Source organism: Vipera berus, assembly GCF_964194415.1.
Source record: "Vipera berus genome assembly, chromosome: 4".
Taxonomy (NCBI): Eukaryota; Metazoa; Chordata; class Lepidosauria; order Squamata; family Viperidae; genus Vipera; species Vipera berus.
Genome location: NC_138206.1, coordinates 4,139,691 through 4,157,869, shown reverse-complemented (window position 1 = coordinate 4,157,869; position 18,179 = coordinate 4,139,691). Strand labels below are relative to the sequence as shown.

The 18,179-nt window shown below is 44.1% G+C and overlaps 1 protein-coding gene across 1 annotated transcript in view; it reads left to right on the top strand.

Moving 5' to 3' along the window:
- Positions 1–18,179, top strand: part of CAPN5 (calpain 5) — an 82,741-nt gene that overhangs the window by 5,393 nt on the left and 59,169 nt on the right. The window contains exon 2 of the mRNA XM_081327827.1: positions 9,208–9,384. Within this exon, the coding sequence (XP_081183953.1) occupies positions 9,223–9,384 (162 nt within the window). The 5' untranslated portion in view covers positions 9,208–9,222. The remainder of the gene's footprint in view (positions 1–9,207; positions 9,385–18,179) is intronic.

The window sequence follows — 18,179 nt, the reverse complement described above, 5'->3', positions numbered from 1 at the left end:
AGTAACATGACCGTTAAGTCAATCTGGCTTCTCCCATTGACTTTCTTGCCAAGGTTGTTAAGTAAATCATTGCAGTTGTTAAGTGAGTCACATGGTTGTTAAGTGAACCTGGCTTCCTTATTGACTTTGCTTGTCGGAAGGTCGCAAAAGGGGATTGCACAATCCCAGCGATCACGGCAACCGTCATAAATATGAAACCACTTGGCAGGCATCTGAATTCTGATCACGTGACCCTGGGGATGCTGCAACGGTCATGGGAAAACTAGTCACAAGTCACTTTTTTCAGTGTCTCTGTAACTTTGAACAGTCACTAGATGAACTGTTGTATGTCGAGGACCTTGCAATTCCTCTTCGTTTGAAAAAAAAAATCTCATTTGCAAAATTTGTCAGAGCAGGGCAAGTGACATGTACTCATTTGCATCATTGCATGAGGATGCCATGACTTGTGTGACAAGATTGGAGATGTATTGGGATGGTTTTAATAAACGAGATCAACCTGAAAATACAATCCTCTCTTCCCCAAGATAATTTTATTTATTTTTTTGAGCCTCCGTGCGTTTCTTCCTTAAAATTTCTCTTGGCTGAGTTGATTGGTAGTAATAAGGTTCACACATTAGGCTAGCTAGGATATGTTGGTTTGATTTGGAGTTGAACCCAGCCATTCTGGTTTAGGGGCCAAGGCTTAGGCCTTAATTGGATTCACACGATATTCATAAACAAGTCAGTTATACCTAAATAGTTTAACCCACTTTATTAGTTTTAACTTTCGTTCATTGGGAGCATCGCTTAGAATACTGTGTGATCTGGCTGTCTGGAAATCCAGAGGGTGGCTTAATTCAGGAACCAGGTTAAGTGTGTTGTGTGAATGCAGCAAATATGGGGCCAGACTGATGAGTTTTGCTAAGTCACGGAATTTTCCTGACAATTAATCAGTGGAATGGCTTGTCTTCACAAGTTGTGGGTGCTCCATCATTGGAGGTGAGGTTTTCAAGAAGAGTTTGGAGAATTATGTGTCTGAAATGGCATAGGGTCTCCTGCTTGGGGGGGGGGGTTGGACTAGATGACCTCTGCAAGGTCTCTTCCATCTCTGATATTTTGTATTCTTTATGGTTTACTCAGTGACCCATGGTTATTGTCAGAGAATTGTGCAGCAAATGGAGTCAGAGACGCTGACACAAAGTTGTAGTTTTATATAAATAAATATATTTTACATTTACATTTAGAGCAAACAAAATAGGCACATCACTACATCATGAGGTAAATCACAGAACAACACAGAGCACACAGAACAAAAAGGCGGGAAAAAAGGGAAACTCCCCCTTTACACCTAGCAACCAATCATAACGTAGATTGCCTCATGCAGGAGCCCACCCTCTCCAATCAATCAGCTGCAACTGTGTTCTGGCCCATTATACATTTTACTCTTCCAACTATTTAAATATCTTAACAGTTATTCAAACCTCAGCCTGATTCACCTACTATGTTAAACCAAGCAAACCACTTTTGGCCTTGTGTGATGTGTGAATTGACCCCAGAGTCAAACTGCTGCGTTGCTGTTTTTTTTTCCTCATGAGCATTTTAAAGAATCGGGAGATCATGAGGACTAGAAGCATTGTTGGCCCGCCTTGTTTCCTTGTGGTTGAAAAACGGACAGTTTGCTCAGCGGCGGCTTTCATTAACCCGGATCTGCCCTGAACACCTGTGTGTGTGTGTGTGTGTGTGTGTGTTTTCCTGCCAAAAGAGTTTCTCTAGTTTGAGTCATGGTTTTCTTATTTGCAAAGCTTTGCAAAGTATCGGGGAGGAACCTCGCCCCTTTGAAGGGAAAAGGAGAGAAATCTGCGTGCCTCGCCTTTATTGACCTATGTTTACAGGCACTCCGCGACTTACAACCTTTCATTTAGCCACCATTTAAAGTCACAGTGGAAACTGAAAAAAAAGTGACTTGTGAGCCTTTTTCACACGTAGACTGTTGCAGCATCCCTGTGGTCACGTGATCCAAAGTTTGGGCAACTGACTCATATTTATGACCGTCGCAGTGTCCTGGGGTCATGTGATCCCCTTTTGCCACCTTCTGACCGGCAAACCCAATGGGGGAAGCCGGATTTGCTTAACCCCCTTGTGATCCCCATTTATGACTGCAGTGATTCGCTTAACAACCATGGCAAAAACAGGTCATAAAGCGGGGCGCAACTCAGTTAACAACCGTCTTTCTTAGCAATGAAAATTGTGGTTGTCGGTTGAGGATTACCTGTATTCCATAGGAGGAGGCAGAGAGGAGAATTCTCCCTACAATTCCCCCCCCACCTCCAAAGTCAATGTTTCATTGAATTATACGTGGCGAATAAAAATATATTACAAAATTCAGATTTCTCTGTATCATCGTGACTCAACTGGGGAGATTTTTCTCTGCTGGAGCCACGTTATTTCAGCCAAGTGTTTTGACAGCACGGATGGATTAGAAAGTTTCAGAAACCAGTGGAGCAAGAGGGATTTGCAGACAAAACTATTTCTTTTTTTGTGTTTGTGATTATTGTGTTTCTTTTACGGCGTTTAGTGTCCACCCTAGTCCAAAGAGACTCTGGGCGGGGTGCAGGGAAAAGATGCTGACATCATAGCAAAAATCCACAATGCAGATGTGGTATTGTAGAAGGAGAGCTGTGTTGCAGGTAGTCCTCAATTTCCATTGCAAAGCAAAGTGGCTGTTAAAAGATCTTACTATCTTTTTTTGCTGTAATTAAGGAAATGGATAGGATAGGATAGGATAGGATAGGATAGGATAGGATAGGATAGGATAGGATAGGATAGGATAGGGCTGGAAGGGGGCAAATGGGGGGAAATCTTTGCCATCCAGTGGAAGTAAATCAATTTTTTGTGCTTTCTGTAACGAATGTAGAACATAGAACATCAGAGTTGGAAGGGACCTTGGAGGTCTTCTAGTCCAACCCCCGGCTTAAGCAGAAGGCCCCATATGGACATTTTTAAGAAGAGACTGGACACTCATTTGTCTGAAATGGTATAAGGTTTCCTGCCTGAGCAGGGGGTTGGACTAGATGACCTCCAAGGTCCCCTCCAACTACTACTACTACTACTTCTTCTTCTTCTTCTTCTTCTTCTTCTTCTTATTATTATTATTATTATTATTATTATTATTATTATTATTATAATTATTATTATTATTATTATTATTATTATTATTATTATTATTATTATTAATTTATTTATTTTTATTTTTATTATTTTTATTTTTATTTTTATTTTTATTTTTATTTTTATTTTTATTATATATTCTGGATAAATAGCTGTCCAGTCTCTTCTTAAAAACCTCGAGCGATAGAGCACCCACAACTTCTGCAGGCAAGCAGTTCCACTGGTTAATTGTTCTCACTGTCAGGAAGTTTCTCCTTAATTCCAGGTTGCTTCTCTCCTTGACTAATTTCCATCCATTGTTTCTTGTCCTGCCCTTTGGTTAAAAATGAATCATGTAGTTGTTAAGTGAATCTGGGTTTCCTCTTTGATTTTGCTTGTCAGGAGAAGATTGCAAATGGCTTTCTGACTGCAGCTGTTGTACATACATGCTGATTTGATCACAGGTTGTAATGGTTGTAAGGATGAGGACAAGTTGTAACTTCGAACAATCACTAAGCAAATGGTTGTAAGTTGAGGACTACCTGCAATCTAGGAGAGGTCAAAATTAGGAGGAGAATGGGAAACCTATTCCAACGAAGACGTTTTATTCAAAGGGGTGCGCTTTTGTGAGCGGCAGCTCCCTCCATCAAATGCATGGGGAGGCAAGAGCAATAATTTTTAATCTTGGCATCTGTAAGGTGTGAGGAGGAACTAAAGAGCTTCTTGATGCGGGTGAAGGAGGAGAGTGCAAAAGTTGGCTTGAAACTCAACATTAAGAAAATGAAGATCATGGCATGCGGTCCTCTCATTTCCTGGCAAATAGATGGGGAAGAAATGGAGGTAGTGACAGATTTTATTTTCCTGGGCGCCAAGATCACCGCAGATGGGGACTGCAGCCAAGAAATTAAAAGACGCTTGCTCCTGGGGAGGAAAGCCATGGCAAATCTAGACAGCACACTAAAAAGCAGAGACATCACCCTGTCAACAAAAGTGCGTATAGTCAAGGCTGTGGTCTTCCCAGTTGCATTGTATGGCAGTGAAAGCTGGACCATAAGAAAGGCTGAGCGCCAAAGAATTGAGGCCTTTGAACTATGGCGCTGGAGAAGACTCCTGCGAGTCCCTTGGACTGCTAGGCGATCAAACCGGTCAGTCCTAGAGGAGATCCACCCTGACTGCTCTTTAGAAGGCCAGATCCTGAAGCTAAAACTCAAATACTTTGGCCACCTAATGAGAAGGAAGGACTCACTGCAGAAGAGCCTAATGCTGGGAAAGATTGAGGGCAAGAGAAGAAGGGAACGACAGAGAAGGAGGTGGCTGGATGGAGTCACTGAAGCAGTAGGCCTGAGCCTAAATGGACTCCAGAAGATGGTAGAGGACAGGAAGGCTTGGAGGAACGTTGTCCATGGGGGCGCGATAGGTCGGACACGACTTCGCAACTAACAACAACAAAGATGTGAGGATTTCAGCTCCCAGAATTCCCCAGTCAGCTGAAGTCTACGTATCTTAAAAGTTGCCAATCTTAAGAAACACAAGTCTCGAAAGCAGTATGGTGGAGACATGGTTCACATCAGTTGCTCATTGTTGCAGGATGCACATTTTTGGGATGGGGTGGGGGATATTAAGGAACCCACTCAGGGTTAGAATGATGGGCCATTGACTGCTAACCCAGTCAAGGAAGTAAAAATAGTAGAAATAAGGCAAAGAAATTGATGGTTCCAGGATAAAACATCTCACCCACCCATATTTTTTTTTTAAAAAATTAATGTTACTTTTGAAAGTTAACACAGGCATTTAACAAAAATTCCCAAACTATAATGAGCAAATTTTGCAAGGGCCTGGAGCCACCCTTTTTTTTAAACCATCTGCATTGCTGCAAAGTAAATAAGGATAGTCCAAAAAAATCCATTTAGCTGAGCAGATCTGCCCAGGTGCTGACATACATACTTTTTGCATGTATTATTAGGTTGTCAGTTTTATAGGGACGTGGGGTCTGCTTCTATTTTTCCCCTAATATATAAATTTCCTAGCAGTGCAGACCATTTCTAGCTGTGAACCGTCTTCTGATCTAGAATATTGCAAATCCTTTATCGTTTGTGCAGGAGCCAAAATTCTTTTTTTTTTTTTGCCGCATTGAAAATGAAGCCTGGGAATAATGGCTTCTGTTGTATTCATCTCTTTGGGTTTAATGCTGGCTAGCTATCTTGTTTTAGGTGATATGTATTTTTACTTCATAATGTGATATTTTAGTTTTACGCTGGCGCAGGGAATTGACGCTGCCTTCCAATTCCATTTTTCTGTTAATACCATTATAGCAATGCATGTTGCATTCTGTTATTTTATATTTGTTATCTCTTGTTTTGTTTCCTCTGTTCGATTACTTTTTGTGTTGTATTTTTTTTCTTTTTTGCAAATTTTTGCTGGTCATTAACTGAATAAACAGTCCTCTATTTACGGCGGGTCGCTTTGCAAACCACAGCTCAGCCCATAATTTGGGTTGCTAAGCAAGACAGTTAAAGAGAGTTGTGCCCAATTTTAACCACCCTTTTTTGCCACAGATGTTAAGCCAACCGCTGCAGTTGTTAAGTAAAACATGCAGTCCTTAAGCGAATCTAACTTCCTCCTCTGACTTTGCTCCTCAGAAGCCATCTGGGAAGGTTGCAGATGGCAATCGGATGATCCTAGAATGTTGCAATCATCGTAATTGTATTTAGGAAGTCCTTGATTTATGTCCAGACCAGAATTTCCATTATTAAGCAAGGTGCTGGGACTCGGTGAGGTTAGATTAGCCCTATTTGCCTGTAATCCTTGACTTACGACCACAGTTGACCCCAAAATTTATGTTGGTAAGCAAGGAAGTTGTTTAGTGAGAGTTCTCCCCTCCCACACCATCACATTTTACAACCTTTTATGCCACTGTCGTTAAGTGAATCATGCAGTTGGTAAGCGAATCTGGCTGTCCCACCCCATTGACTTTGCTTGTCGGAAGCCAGCTGGGAAGGTCAAAAAAGGGAATCTCATGATGCCAGGACAATCCAACTGTCAGACCTACATGCCAGTTGTGAAGTGTCTGAATTTGGACCAGGAGGATGCGACAACGGTCGGAAGTGTGAAAACCTTCCCATTTGCCAGTCCCTTTTTTTTCAGGCTTCTGTAACTTTGAACAGTCACTAAAACAAATCGTGGTTAGTACCCATGGCGACACTGCCGCCTCACTTTCTCTTTCGCCCCAAACTCTTCCGTTGGGGTGGACCTGATGATCTCGTTGAGGCCGGAGGAAGGTTTTTTTCACCTGTTGTTATGAAGCCATTTCCTGCTGGGAAAAAGTAATCCCTCAGGAAAACGTCGGCTTAGATCCAAGCAGCCTAATTTATTAAATCAAGGGAAAAGGAAGGGGATTTAAATCAGCAACGAGCTGATTCAATAGCAAAAAAAAGTGACTTTCTGCACATTCTCTAAGTTTGCCCAGGACGCTTTTCAAATGATCCCTATAAGGGGCAAGTCTTTGCCACCCAGTGGCAGTAAATCAGATCATTTTTTCTGTGCTGTCTGTAAAGAACGTAGAACGTAGAATATCAGAACTTGGAAGGGACCTTGGAGGTCTTCTAGTCCAGCCCCCTGCTCAGGCAGGAGACCCTATACCATATCAGACCAATGGCTGTCCAGTCTCTTCTTAAAAACCTCCAGTGATGAAGCACCCACAACTTCTGGAGGCAAGCTGTTCCACTGGTTAATTGTTCACACTGCCAGGAAATTTCTCATTAGTTCTAGGTTGGACTTCTCTTTGCTAACATATGAAAGAAACCAGATTATCAAATTGCTTTGTTTTGTCCTTGAGGATGTTTTTGGAGCTTGAAGTCCATTCCAGGTTGCTTTTCTCCTGGATTAGTTTCCATCCGTTGTTTCCTGTCCTGCCCTCTGGTGCTTTGGAAATTAAGTTGACCACCACCCCCCTCTTTGTGGCAGCCTCTCAAATACTGGAATACTGCTACTATAGTCTCCCCTATTTCTTCTTTTCTCCAGACTGGCCATACCCAAGGTATCTGTATTCTATTTTTTTTCCTCCTTGTGGTTTTGTCTTGTTGCAAATTGTGATTCCCCTATGAAGAAGGTCCAAAGAGCAAGCAAGAAATGGATGGGTTTTTTTTCTTGAAATGGACATTCATTCCATCGGCCAAAATCACTGGACTAGATCCAGGCTGGAGAAGAGCAGATTAGAAATCCACTAATGCTCTTTGTTAAATCAGGAAGCGTTGATTTCAAGTTCTGGAAAAGCAGCTCTTTTTTAATTTTTTTTTTAATTTTTGTTCCTTCCTCCTAAATTAGTTTAGTGGAAAAGAGCACCATGGCTGCATGCACGCAACAACATTAATTGTGCAGGTAGTTCTCGACTTACGACCGACCGGTGGTTTAGCAAACCATAATTGAGGCCCAGATTCCTGTTGCTAAGCAAGACAGTTGCTAAGTGAGCTTTGCCCCCATTTTACTAGCTTCCTTGCCATCGTTAAGTGAATCACGGCAGTTGTGAAGTTAGTCACAGGGTTGTTTAGCGAATCTGGCTTCCCCCATTGACTTTGCTTGTGAGAAGGTCTCAAAAGGGGATTGCCTAACCGCGGGACGCTGCGACCGTCGTAAATATGAGCCAGTTGCCAAGCGTCTGAATTTTGATCACGTGCTGCAACGGTCATGTGAAAAATGGTCCTAACTCACTTTTTTCAAGACCGTTGTAACTTTGAACGGTCACTAAACGAATAGTTGTAAGTCGAGGACTTACCTGTCTTATGACTTTCCTCTCACACCAAGGAAAAGACGACAACCTGGTTTCTGTGATCGGCCTCTGTTGATCAGAGAGATAATTATTATTGGATATTATTGAATGTTATTGATCCGTGGCCAAATCAAAGAAGCCTCAGGAGGTGATGATATTTAAGAACAATGTAAAATTCGAAGAGCATTTGGAAGGCAGATATTGCTGGGTAGCTGAACGTGTGATTTATATAATGGCTTGTCGATCAGAAGGTCGGCAGTTTGGCGGGTCGAATCCTGAGTGCCGCGTAGCAGAGTGAGCGCCTGTTACTCGTCCCAGCTTCTGCCAACCTAGCAGTTCGAAAGCACGTAAAAATGCAAGTAGAAAAATAGGGACCACTGCGGTGGGAAGGTAAGAGCGTTCCGTGCGCCTTTGGCGTCTAGTCATGCCGGCCACATGATGACCACGGAGATGTCCTCGGACAAGCGTTGGCTCTTCGGCTTTGAAACGGAGATGAGCACCGGCCCCTAGAGTCGGAAACGACTAGCATGCATGTGCGGGGGAACCTTTACCTTTACCTTTTTTAGAGGTGTGTACAAATCTTGACTCCCCACGAAGATTTCCAGAGTTGCTGCAGGAATATTGGTTCTGCTGGTGGGCAAAATGGCTGCGTTCATACATCCCTGTGCAAGTCAGAGAAAGGTCTTGCAGCTACGCAGAAAGCTCGGCTAATTTGAATCTGGGTTCGGTTTATTTTGTGGATGAATGCACAGTCCAAATCCAGCATTTATGGTCGAGTGTATTGTGCAAATGCACAACATGGTGCAGCTGCATCACCAAGGGGATGCTGTGTTTTGAGAACTCCGCCAACCAGATGAGGTTGCAGGATTAAATATATATGTATGACTGGGCCCCAAACCTGTTAGAAATTCTGTATATAGCCCTACAGAACACAAACAATGCACCGTCGACATGTGCTTTACTTCTCGCAGTTCAGCAGAAAAACACATGTGGACAGTGCACTCTGTGTCCCGTAGGGCTATATACAGAATTTTAACACAGACAAATGCTTGTCCAGTCTCTGCTTAAAAAAAAACCTCCAGTGTTGGAGCACCCACGACTTCTGGAGGCAAGCCGTTCCACTGATTGATTGTACTCCCTGTCAGGAAATTATGAGCCTTCTTTGGTGTCTAAAAATCATCTCGACTGCATCCGTCACAGATGGGCAGGATCTTCCCCATCCTTCTGTCACCTTCTGGACATGTTCAGAGTGCAACGGTTTTCCTGTCTGTTGCCTGTGAGTCTTCTTATTAAGGTTTTGCCTTCTCTCCTTCTAGGAGTGACGGGGAAGGATGTTCTCATCCGTGAAGCCATATGAAAATCAGCGGTACTCCTCTTTGAAGAAGGACTGTCAGAGGAGGAAAATTCTGTTTGAAGATCCGCTCTTTCCAGCCAACGATGACTCGCTCTTCTACAAGACTCGGATTCAAGGGATACAGTGGAAGCGACCCAAAGTAAGGCCAAGTTGGGGAGATGGGTCCTGAAATTTGTTGGGGTCTTCATCACTTGAGATGTTTAGTGCTCAACCACGCTTGATGGGACAGGGTCACGGAGACCTGTGAACTTGTCTTTTTCTCTCTCACTTCCTTCAGCCTTACATCTGGTTCCCTAATCGAAGGAGCTTGATCACAATCAGCAGAAGGGAATATTTGTAGCTCAGGGTTGAACTGTGTGGGGTCCCTGGTGCTCTCTGAGCTTGGTGGTTTTCTTGGGGACCTTTCATTGCCAACCTAGGTAACATCATCTGTACTAGAAAGGAGGGGGTTTTGTGGAGACAGAGAAAGGAGGGAGGAGGAGGAGGAGGAGGAGGAGGAGGAGAACTATGGGGTCCTTGGTGCTCTTTGAGATTGGTTGTTTTCTTGCAGTTCATTACCCTGCTAGGTAACATCAGTGCTAGAAGGGATTTCGGGGAGGAGGAGGAGGAGGAGGAGGAGGAGGAGGAGAAGGAAGAAGAGGAGGGGGAGGAGGAAGAGGAGGAGGAGGAGGAGAACTATGGGGTCCTTGGTGCTCTTTGAGATTGGTTGTTTTCTTACAGGCAGTTCATTACCCTGCTAGGTAACATCAGTGCTAGAAGGGATTTCGGGGAGGAGGAGGAGGAGGAGGAGGAGGAGGAAGAGGAGGAGGAGGAGGAGAACTATGGGGTCCTTGGTGCTCTCTGAGCTTGGTTGTTTTTCTTACAGGCAGTTCATTACCCAACTAATAACATCATCAGTGCTAGAAGGGAGGGGGGTTTCGGAGGAGGAGGAGGAGGAGGAGGAGGAGGAGGAGGAGGAGGAGGAGAACAGTGGGGTCCTTTACACTCTTTTGAGCTTGGATATTTTCTTGTAGACATTTCATTGCCCAGCTCGGTAACATCATCAGCGCTAGGAGTGGGGTTTGGGAGGAGGAGGACTATGGGGTCCTTGGTGTTGCAGACATTTCCTTGCAGACATTTTACCACCTAATTAAGTAGCATCATCAGTGCAAGTGAGTGTGGGATTTGGGTCCCTGTTTATATCCAGTAGTTTGACCCTCCAGTATAGGTGGGGATGTGGTTTTCTTCTTGAGAGTTTTCTGCTTGTTGGTTTGTCCAGTGTTAATCCTTGCTTCTCCAATTTTGGCCCTTTTTGCAAACTTCCTTGCCGCAGTCGTTAAGCGGATCCCTGCAGTTGTTAAGTCAGTAACACGGTTGTTAAGTGAATCTGGTTTCCCCCATTGACTTTTCTGGACCAGTAGGTCACAACACATGATCCCGTGATCCCCGGGACACTGCCACCGTCGTAAATACGAGTCAGTTTGCCAAGTGTCTGAATTCTGATCCCACGACCGTGGGGAGACAGAGACGGTTGTCTGAAAAGCATTTGTAAGAGGCTTCAAGGCTGTTGTAACTTTGGTCACTAAACCAGTGGTCGTACGTCGAGGACTACCTACCATTCCCAGATGTAGGCTATTTTGCAAGCTTCCTGGGAGAATGGCATCCCCTCCAGTGTCCCGGGGATCATGGGATCATGTTTTGTGACCTACTGTCCAGCAGGACAATGGGTCCTGCTGTTGTGATCTCCTTGGGAATCGCCCAGCCTTTTAATGCGTGGATTGCAAAGCCCGGATGACTGCATTTTTGTTTCTTGTGGGTTTTTTTTTAAAAAGAAATGATGCAATTGTTCATCTGAAAAGAGAAATGTCATCTCTCTCAGCTTCACCCTCCAGACAAAAATCATTTCAAATTCGGAGAGAACAACACAGCCCTTGTCTGGTTTTTGGTGGGGAATGTGAAGGCTGGGGGAAGAGAAGGTCCCACGTGAACAGACCGTAGTTTGATGTCAGGTCTAATTTAAGGAGTTTCTGCATCACTGGTACTTTCTCCGATTTGTTTAGCGTTCCTGCTGTTATCACGTTTTTAATGTTTTTACATTCTTGTGCTTAAGAGGTGGTAAGCCGCCCAGAGATGATGGGGGAGATATAAATTTAATAAATTTAAAGGACGAGGGGGGACATGATAGCAGCCTTCCAATCTCTCAGGGGCTGCCCCAAAGAAGAGGGAGTCAAGCTATTCTCCAAAGCGCCTGAAGGCAGGAGAAGAAGCAACGGATGGAAACTCATCAAGGAGAGAAGCAACCTGGAATTAAGGAGAAACTTCCTGACAATGAGAACAATTAACCAGTGGAACCACCTGCCTCCAGAAGCGGTGAATGCTCCAGCATTGGAAGCTTTTAAGAAGAGACTGGACAGCCATTTGTCTGAAATGGTAGAGTGTTTCCTGCCTGAGCAGGGGGTTGGACTAGATGACCTCCAAGGTCCCTTACAACAACAACTTCTTCTTCTTCTTCTTCTTCTTCTTCTTCTTCTTCTTCTTCTTCTTCTTCTTCTTCTTCTTCTTCTTCTTCTTCTTCTTCATCATCATAAATACATACATACATACATACATACATACATACATACGCAATATTTCCCCCCCTGTCCTTCCAATCAGATGCTTTCTTGGGAATCAAGAAAACAACTGCCCTCACCCCTAGGTAAAATGACCATTGGTTGGGAAAGGGCTTTGATGATCATTTTACAAAATCATTTTGTCCCTCCTTTGGTGCCCTGAAGGAATACAGGGAGTCCTCAACTTACAACGGTTCATTTAGTGACTGTTCAAAGTTACAATGGCGCTGAAAAAAGTGACTTAGGACCGTGGTTGTTTTTTTTTTTTGCGGCATCCCCAGGATCAGTTGATCCAAATCCAGACGCTTGGCAACCGGCTCGTATTTATGACGGTTGCTATGTTCCGAGGTCATGTGATCCCCTTTTGCGACCTCCCGACAAAGCAAAGGCAATGGGGAAGCCAGATTCACTTAACAACCGGGTTACTAACTTTTATCAGCTGTAGCGATTCGCTGTTACAATTGTGCTAAGAAAGGTCGTGAAGTGGGGCTAAGCTCTCTTTGCAAATGTCACACTCAACCACAGAAATCTGGGGCTTCGTTGTCGTCGTACGTTGAGGACTACCTGTAGAGAGGGGTGGAAAAAACCGGGAAGTTGTTCAGAAGGCGGGCTGCGGAGATTTGTGGTTTAGCGTCGCTTCTCCTGGTTCACACAATCAAATTCCACAACTGCCTTAGAGCTCAGTCGTTGGCTGTGACTGTGAACCACCGTGTGTGGTTAATGAATGGTGATGGATTGCCACAGTTCTCAAAAATTGCCAAATGAAAGGGAAGCTGGCTTGGCAGATAAACAGATTCGGAGTGACTTGCCACTGTTTACTCCAGAGGCAGCTCTCCAGATGTTCAACAGCTGCTGCTGTGTACCAAACTTTTTAATATTTTAAATATTGAATGCCTGAGGCCTGAGGCAAGGATTCGTTTCCCAGCATGGCTGGGTATGAAGTTCTAGAAAATGAAAACATTTGTACTGGGAGAGAGAGAGAGAGAGAGAAGGAGGAAGGAGGAAGGGTGGGAGGAGAAGAAGGGAAGGGAAAGGATTGATAGAGAGGACAGGAAGAAAGAAAGAAAAAGAGAAAGCGAGAGTGAAAGAGGAAGAGGGAGAGAAAGAGAGAGTGAGAAAGAGAGAGAAAGAGGGAAAGAAAGAGAGAAATAGGGGAAGAAAGAGAGAAAGGGAGAGAGAGAAAGAGAAAGGGAGAGAAAGAGGGAGAGAAAGAGAGAGGAAAAGGAAAAGAGAAAGAAGGAGAGAAAGAGAGAGACAGGAAGAGAAAGAGGGAAAGAGAGAGGGGAAGAAAGAGAGAAAGAGAGGGAGAGAGAGAGAGAAGGAGGAAGGGTGGGAGGAGGAGAAGGGAAGGGAAAGGATTGATAGAGAGGACAGGAAGAAAGAAAGAAAAAGAGAAAGCGAGAGTGAGAGAAAAAGAGGAAGAGGGAGAGAGAGAGAGGAAGAGAGGAAGAGAGGAAAAGAGAAAGAAAGAGAAAGAGTGAGAAAGAGAGAGAGAAAGAGGGAAAGAAAGAGAGAGAAATAGGGGAAGAAAGAGAGAAAGGGAGAGAGAGAAAGAGAAAGGGAGAGAAAGAGGGAGAGAAAGAAACAGAGGAAAAGAGAAAGAAGGAGAGAAAGAGAGAGACAGGAAGAGAAAGAGGGAAAGAGAGAGGGGAAGAAAGAGAAAGAGGGAGAGGGAGAGAGAGAGAAGGAGGAAGGGTGGGAGGAGGAGAAGGGAAGGGAAAGTATTGATAGAGAGGACAGGAAGAAAGAAAGAAAAAGAGAAAGCAAGAGTGAGAGAAAAAGAGGAAGAGGGAGAGAAAGAGAGAGAAAGAGAGGAAAAGAGAAAGAGGGAAAGAAAGAGAGAGTGAGAAAGAGAGAGAAAGAGGGAAAGAAAGAGAAATAGGGGAAGAAAGAGAGAAAGGGAGAGAAAGAAAGAGAAAGGAAGAGAAAGAGGGAGAGAAAGAGAGGAAAAGAGAAAGAAGGAGAGAAAGAGAGACAGGAAGAGAAAGAGGGAAAGAGAGAGGGGAAGAAAGAGAAAGAGGGAGAGAGAGAGGGAGAGAGAGAGAGAAGGAGGAAGGGTGGGAGGAGAAGAAGGGAAAGGATTGATAGAGAGGACAGGAAGAAAGAAAGAAAAAGAGAAAGCGAGAGTGAGAGTGAGAGTGAGAAAAAAGAGGAAGAGGGAGAGAGAGAGAGGAAGAGAGGAAAAGAGAAAGAAAGAGAAAGAGTGAGAGAGAGAGAAAGAGGGAAAGAAAGAGAGAGAAATAGGGGAAGAAAGAGAGAAAGGGAGAGAGAGAAAGAGAAAGGGAGAGAAAGAGGGAGAGAAAGAGAGAGGAAAAGAGGAAACGAGAAAGAAGGAGAGAAAGAGAGAGACAGGAAGAGAAAGAGGGAAAGAGAGAGGGGAAGAAAGAGAGAAAGAGGGAGAGAGAGAGAGAAGGAGGAAGGGTGGGAGGAGAAGAAGGGAAGGGAAAGGATTGATAGAGAGGACAGGAAGAAAGGAATGAATGGGAAGGAAGGAAGGGGTGGAGAGAAGGACTGGAAGGAGGGAATGGGAAGAGGGAAGAGGGAAGGAAGGAAAGAAGGAATGAGTGCATGGAGAGAAGGACAGGAAGGAGGGAATGGATGGGAAGAGGGAAGGAAGAAAGGAAGGGAGCAAAGAAGGAAGGGGTGGATGGACAGACAAGGAGAGAAAGGAAGGAGTGGATGGACAGAAGGAGAAGAAGAAAGGGAAAAGGGAAAAGGGCGGGAAGGATCTACCGTTATTGTATTCGTCAAAGAGAAAAGTTGAACAGATTCCAGAGTAGCAAAACATGCATGAAGTCCAAGAAAAGGGGTTGGGAACAGGAGCGGGAAATCAGGATCAGATCAGCAAAACTAAAACCATCCTGGCTTGGAGATACTTCAGCCTTGAAAACCAGCCTTCTCTCACACCCCCCACCCCCCCAGCAGATGCTTGGAAGATTTTGACACCTGGAAAGCAGCCAGCGGCAGGGAACAGTTTGAAGCCTTACAAGAGCCCAAACAAGGAAATTCAGGCCTGAGTGAAAAATAGCCCAGCAACGGTTGCTGGAATTGGGTATGTGTAGTTTAACGAAGAGAAGGGTGAGGGGTGACATGCTAGCAGTCTTCCAGTATCTCAGGGGCTGCCCCAAAGAAGAGGGAGTCAAGCTATTCTCCAAAGCCCCTGAAGGCGGGACAAGAAGCAACGGATGGAAACTAACCAAGGAGAGAAGCAACCTAGAACTGAGGAGAAACTTCCTGACAGTGAGGACAATTAATCCGTGGAACCACTTGCCTCCAGAGGTGGTGAATGCTCCAACACTGGAAGCTTTTAAGAAGAGATCAGGCAGCCATTTGTCTGAAATGGTATAGGGTTTCCTGCCTGAGCAGGGGGTTGGACTAGATGACCTCCAAGGTCCCTTCCAACTTTATTATTATTATTATTAACTGTGGACAATTTGCAATAGATTGACAAAAATGTCCCCCCCTTCCTTTCTTATAAGAAGGGAACAATGATGAGGTCTAAATAAAACTGCTTTTAAGCCGCCTTGGATCCTGGATTATTTCCTTCATGCACAAATCTGGGCAGATTTTTTTTTTCCTCGGAATTAGCAAAATGGCTTCCGTTGGCCAGATGTTCTTTCCGACTTGGAAACTAATCAGGGTTGGACTAGATGACCTCCAAGTTCCCTTCCAACTACTACTACTACTACTACTACTACTACTACTACTACTACTTCCTCTTCTTCTTCTTCTTCTTCTTCTTCTTCTTCTTCTTCTTGTTATTATTATTATTATTATTATTATTATTATTATTATTATTATTATTATTATTATTATTATTATTGATAAGCTTGTAAGCCGCCCTGAGTCTTCGGAGAAGGACGGGATATAAATGGAATTAAAAATTATTATTATTATTATTATTATTATTATTATTATTATTATTATTATTATTATTATTATTATTATTATTATTATTATGGAGAGAAGCAACCTAGGACTACAGAGAAATTTCCTGACAGTAAAAACAATTAATTAAGGAAAGGATTTGCTTCCAGAAATTGTGGATGCTCCATCACTGGAAGTTTTTAAGAAGAGACTGGACAACCATTTGTTTGGAATGGTATAAGGTTACCTGCCTGAGCGAGGGGTTGGATTAGAAGACCTCCAACGTCCCTTCCGACTCTATTATTCTGTTATATTCTGTTACTTGTCCTATTGTAGCATCCTCTGAGATCTCCTGGTGGTCTCCAGTCCAAATAGTAATCAGGTCTGGCCCTGCTTCACTTTTTAAAATCAGCCAAAATCCACTCAGGCCTACACTGAATTAGCCTGCAAAATCAACTGCTGAATTTTTTTTTAATCCCATTTATATCCTGCCCTTCTCCGAAGACTCAGGGCGGCTTACAATCTAAGCACAAATCAACATGCTTAGCAGTAGCCTTCATTCTATGTATATGCCTACTTATTAGGGCTTTCGGCCCCCCACAGCGGCATTATTACAAAGCTTATTGCCCCCAACAATCTGGGTCCTCATTATATTGTTGAGTTAAAAATCAACAACCATGCAGGTGTGGAGTAAATTGTTTTATTAGCTGCTTAGTACAGAATGCCTTAACTTTTTGAATCACACTTTGCTTTCCAGTGTAATGCAGGTTGTGAACCAGAGTTGATGGCTTGGCCTGTGCACAAAACTCATCCTGGTGTATTTGATCAACCCCAAAGGGTTGTGACGCGTGAAGGCATGAAAAGTTGTCCTAGTTCAGTGTTTCTCAAGGTGGGGCGACTTTTAAGAGGCGTGGACTTCAACTCCCAGAATCCCCCAGCCAGCCTCGCTGGGGAATTCTGGGAGTTGAAGCCCACGCCTTTAAAAGCTGCCCTCCTTGAGAAACCCTGCATTAGATGGTAGATCTAATTACGGTAAGCAGAAAGAAAAAAAAAAGGCAGATTCAGAGTTGCTGTGTTTCCTCCAGCAATTTTAGAAAAAAAGATCCAAGGCGAAAGATTTATTATTATTCTTAAACCCTTTCTTAGTACCCTAAAAGCAGGGTTGGCTTTTAAGGGAAGTTCTTCTTCAACAGAGCCTACCAGCGCTTGAGCTTCACGGTCTCAGGTATGCAGAAAATCCGGTCGGACCTGGGGCCAAAGGCTGCAAAGAGACAATCGATTGCTAGAAATGAATTCCTGGTAAAAGTTCATCTGCCTTTCCCAGGGGTTGCCAAGTCCATTTTTCTCAGCTTCAGGCTGACGGGGGGAACCAACAACCAACTGGACCGAAAGTGCATCTGTTGTCTCAAGAGATTGCAGTTCTACATTATATTCAATAAAGAATAAGCTTGCTCCATTAGACAAGGGGCGCTTCCCGGATTAAATGTGATGATAAGGTGACTTCCAAGGGCAGAGTGAGTTTCTTGGAAGTCCTTTATTTTAGCTGGTTTATCAAATCCAGAATGAGCTGCCCGGAAGTGTGTGAGCTTCTCGTGGAAGCCCCTTGTTTCAGTTGGTCTACTAAATCCAGAATGAGTCGTTTGGAAGTCCCTTGTTTTAGCTCGGCTACCAAAGCTCAAAGGAAGGACTCACTGGAGAAGAGCCTAATGCTGGGAAAGATGGAGGGCAAGAGAAGAAGGGGACGACAGAGAATGAGGTGGCTGGATGGAGTCACTGAAGCAGTAGGCGTGAGCCTCAGTGGACTCCAGAAGATGGTGGAGGACAGGAAGTCCTGGAGGAACGTTGTCCAGGGGGTCGCGATGGGTTGGACACGACTTTGCAGCAAAGGAGGAGGAGGAAGAGAAAGAGGAAGAAGAAGAAGAAGAAAGATGGAGGCAAGAGAAGAAGGGAACGACAGAGAACGAGGTCGCTGGATGGAGTCACTGAAGCAGGAGGCGTGAGCTTAAAGGGACTCCAGAAGATGGTGGAGGACAGGAAGGCCTGGAGGAACGTTGTCCATAGGGTCGCGATGGGTTGGACACGACTTTGCAGCAAAGGAGGAGGAGGAAGAGAAAGAAGAAGAAGAAGAAGAAGAAGAAGAAGAAGAAGAAGAAGAAGAAGAAGAAGAAGAAGAAGAAGAAGAAGAAGAAGAAGAAGAAAGATGGAGGCAAGAGAAGAAGGGAACGACAGAGAATGATGTAGCTGGATGGAGTCATTGAAGCAGTAAGCGTGAGCTTAAATGGACTCCAGAAGATGGTGGAGGACAGGAAGGCCTGGAGGAACGTTGTCCATGGGGTCGCGATGGGTTGGACATGACTTCGCAGCTAACAACAACAACAACCAAAGCCAGAATGAGCTTGTTGGAAGCCCCATGTTTTAGCTGAGTCTATCGAATCCAGAATAAGCTGCTTGAAAGTAGAGGGAACTTCTTATGGAA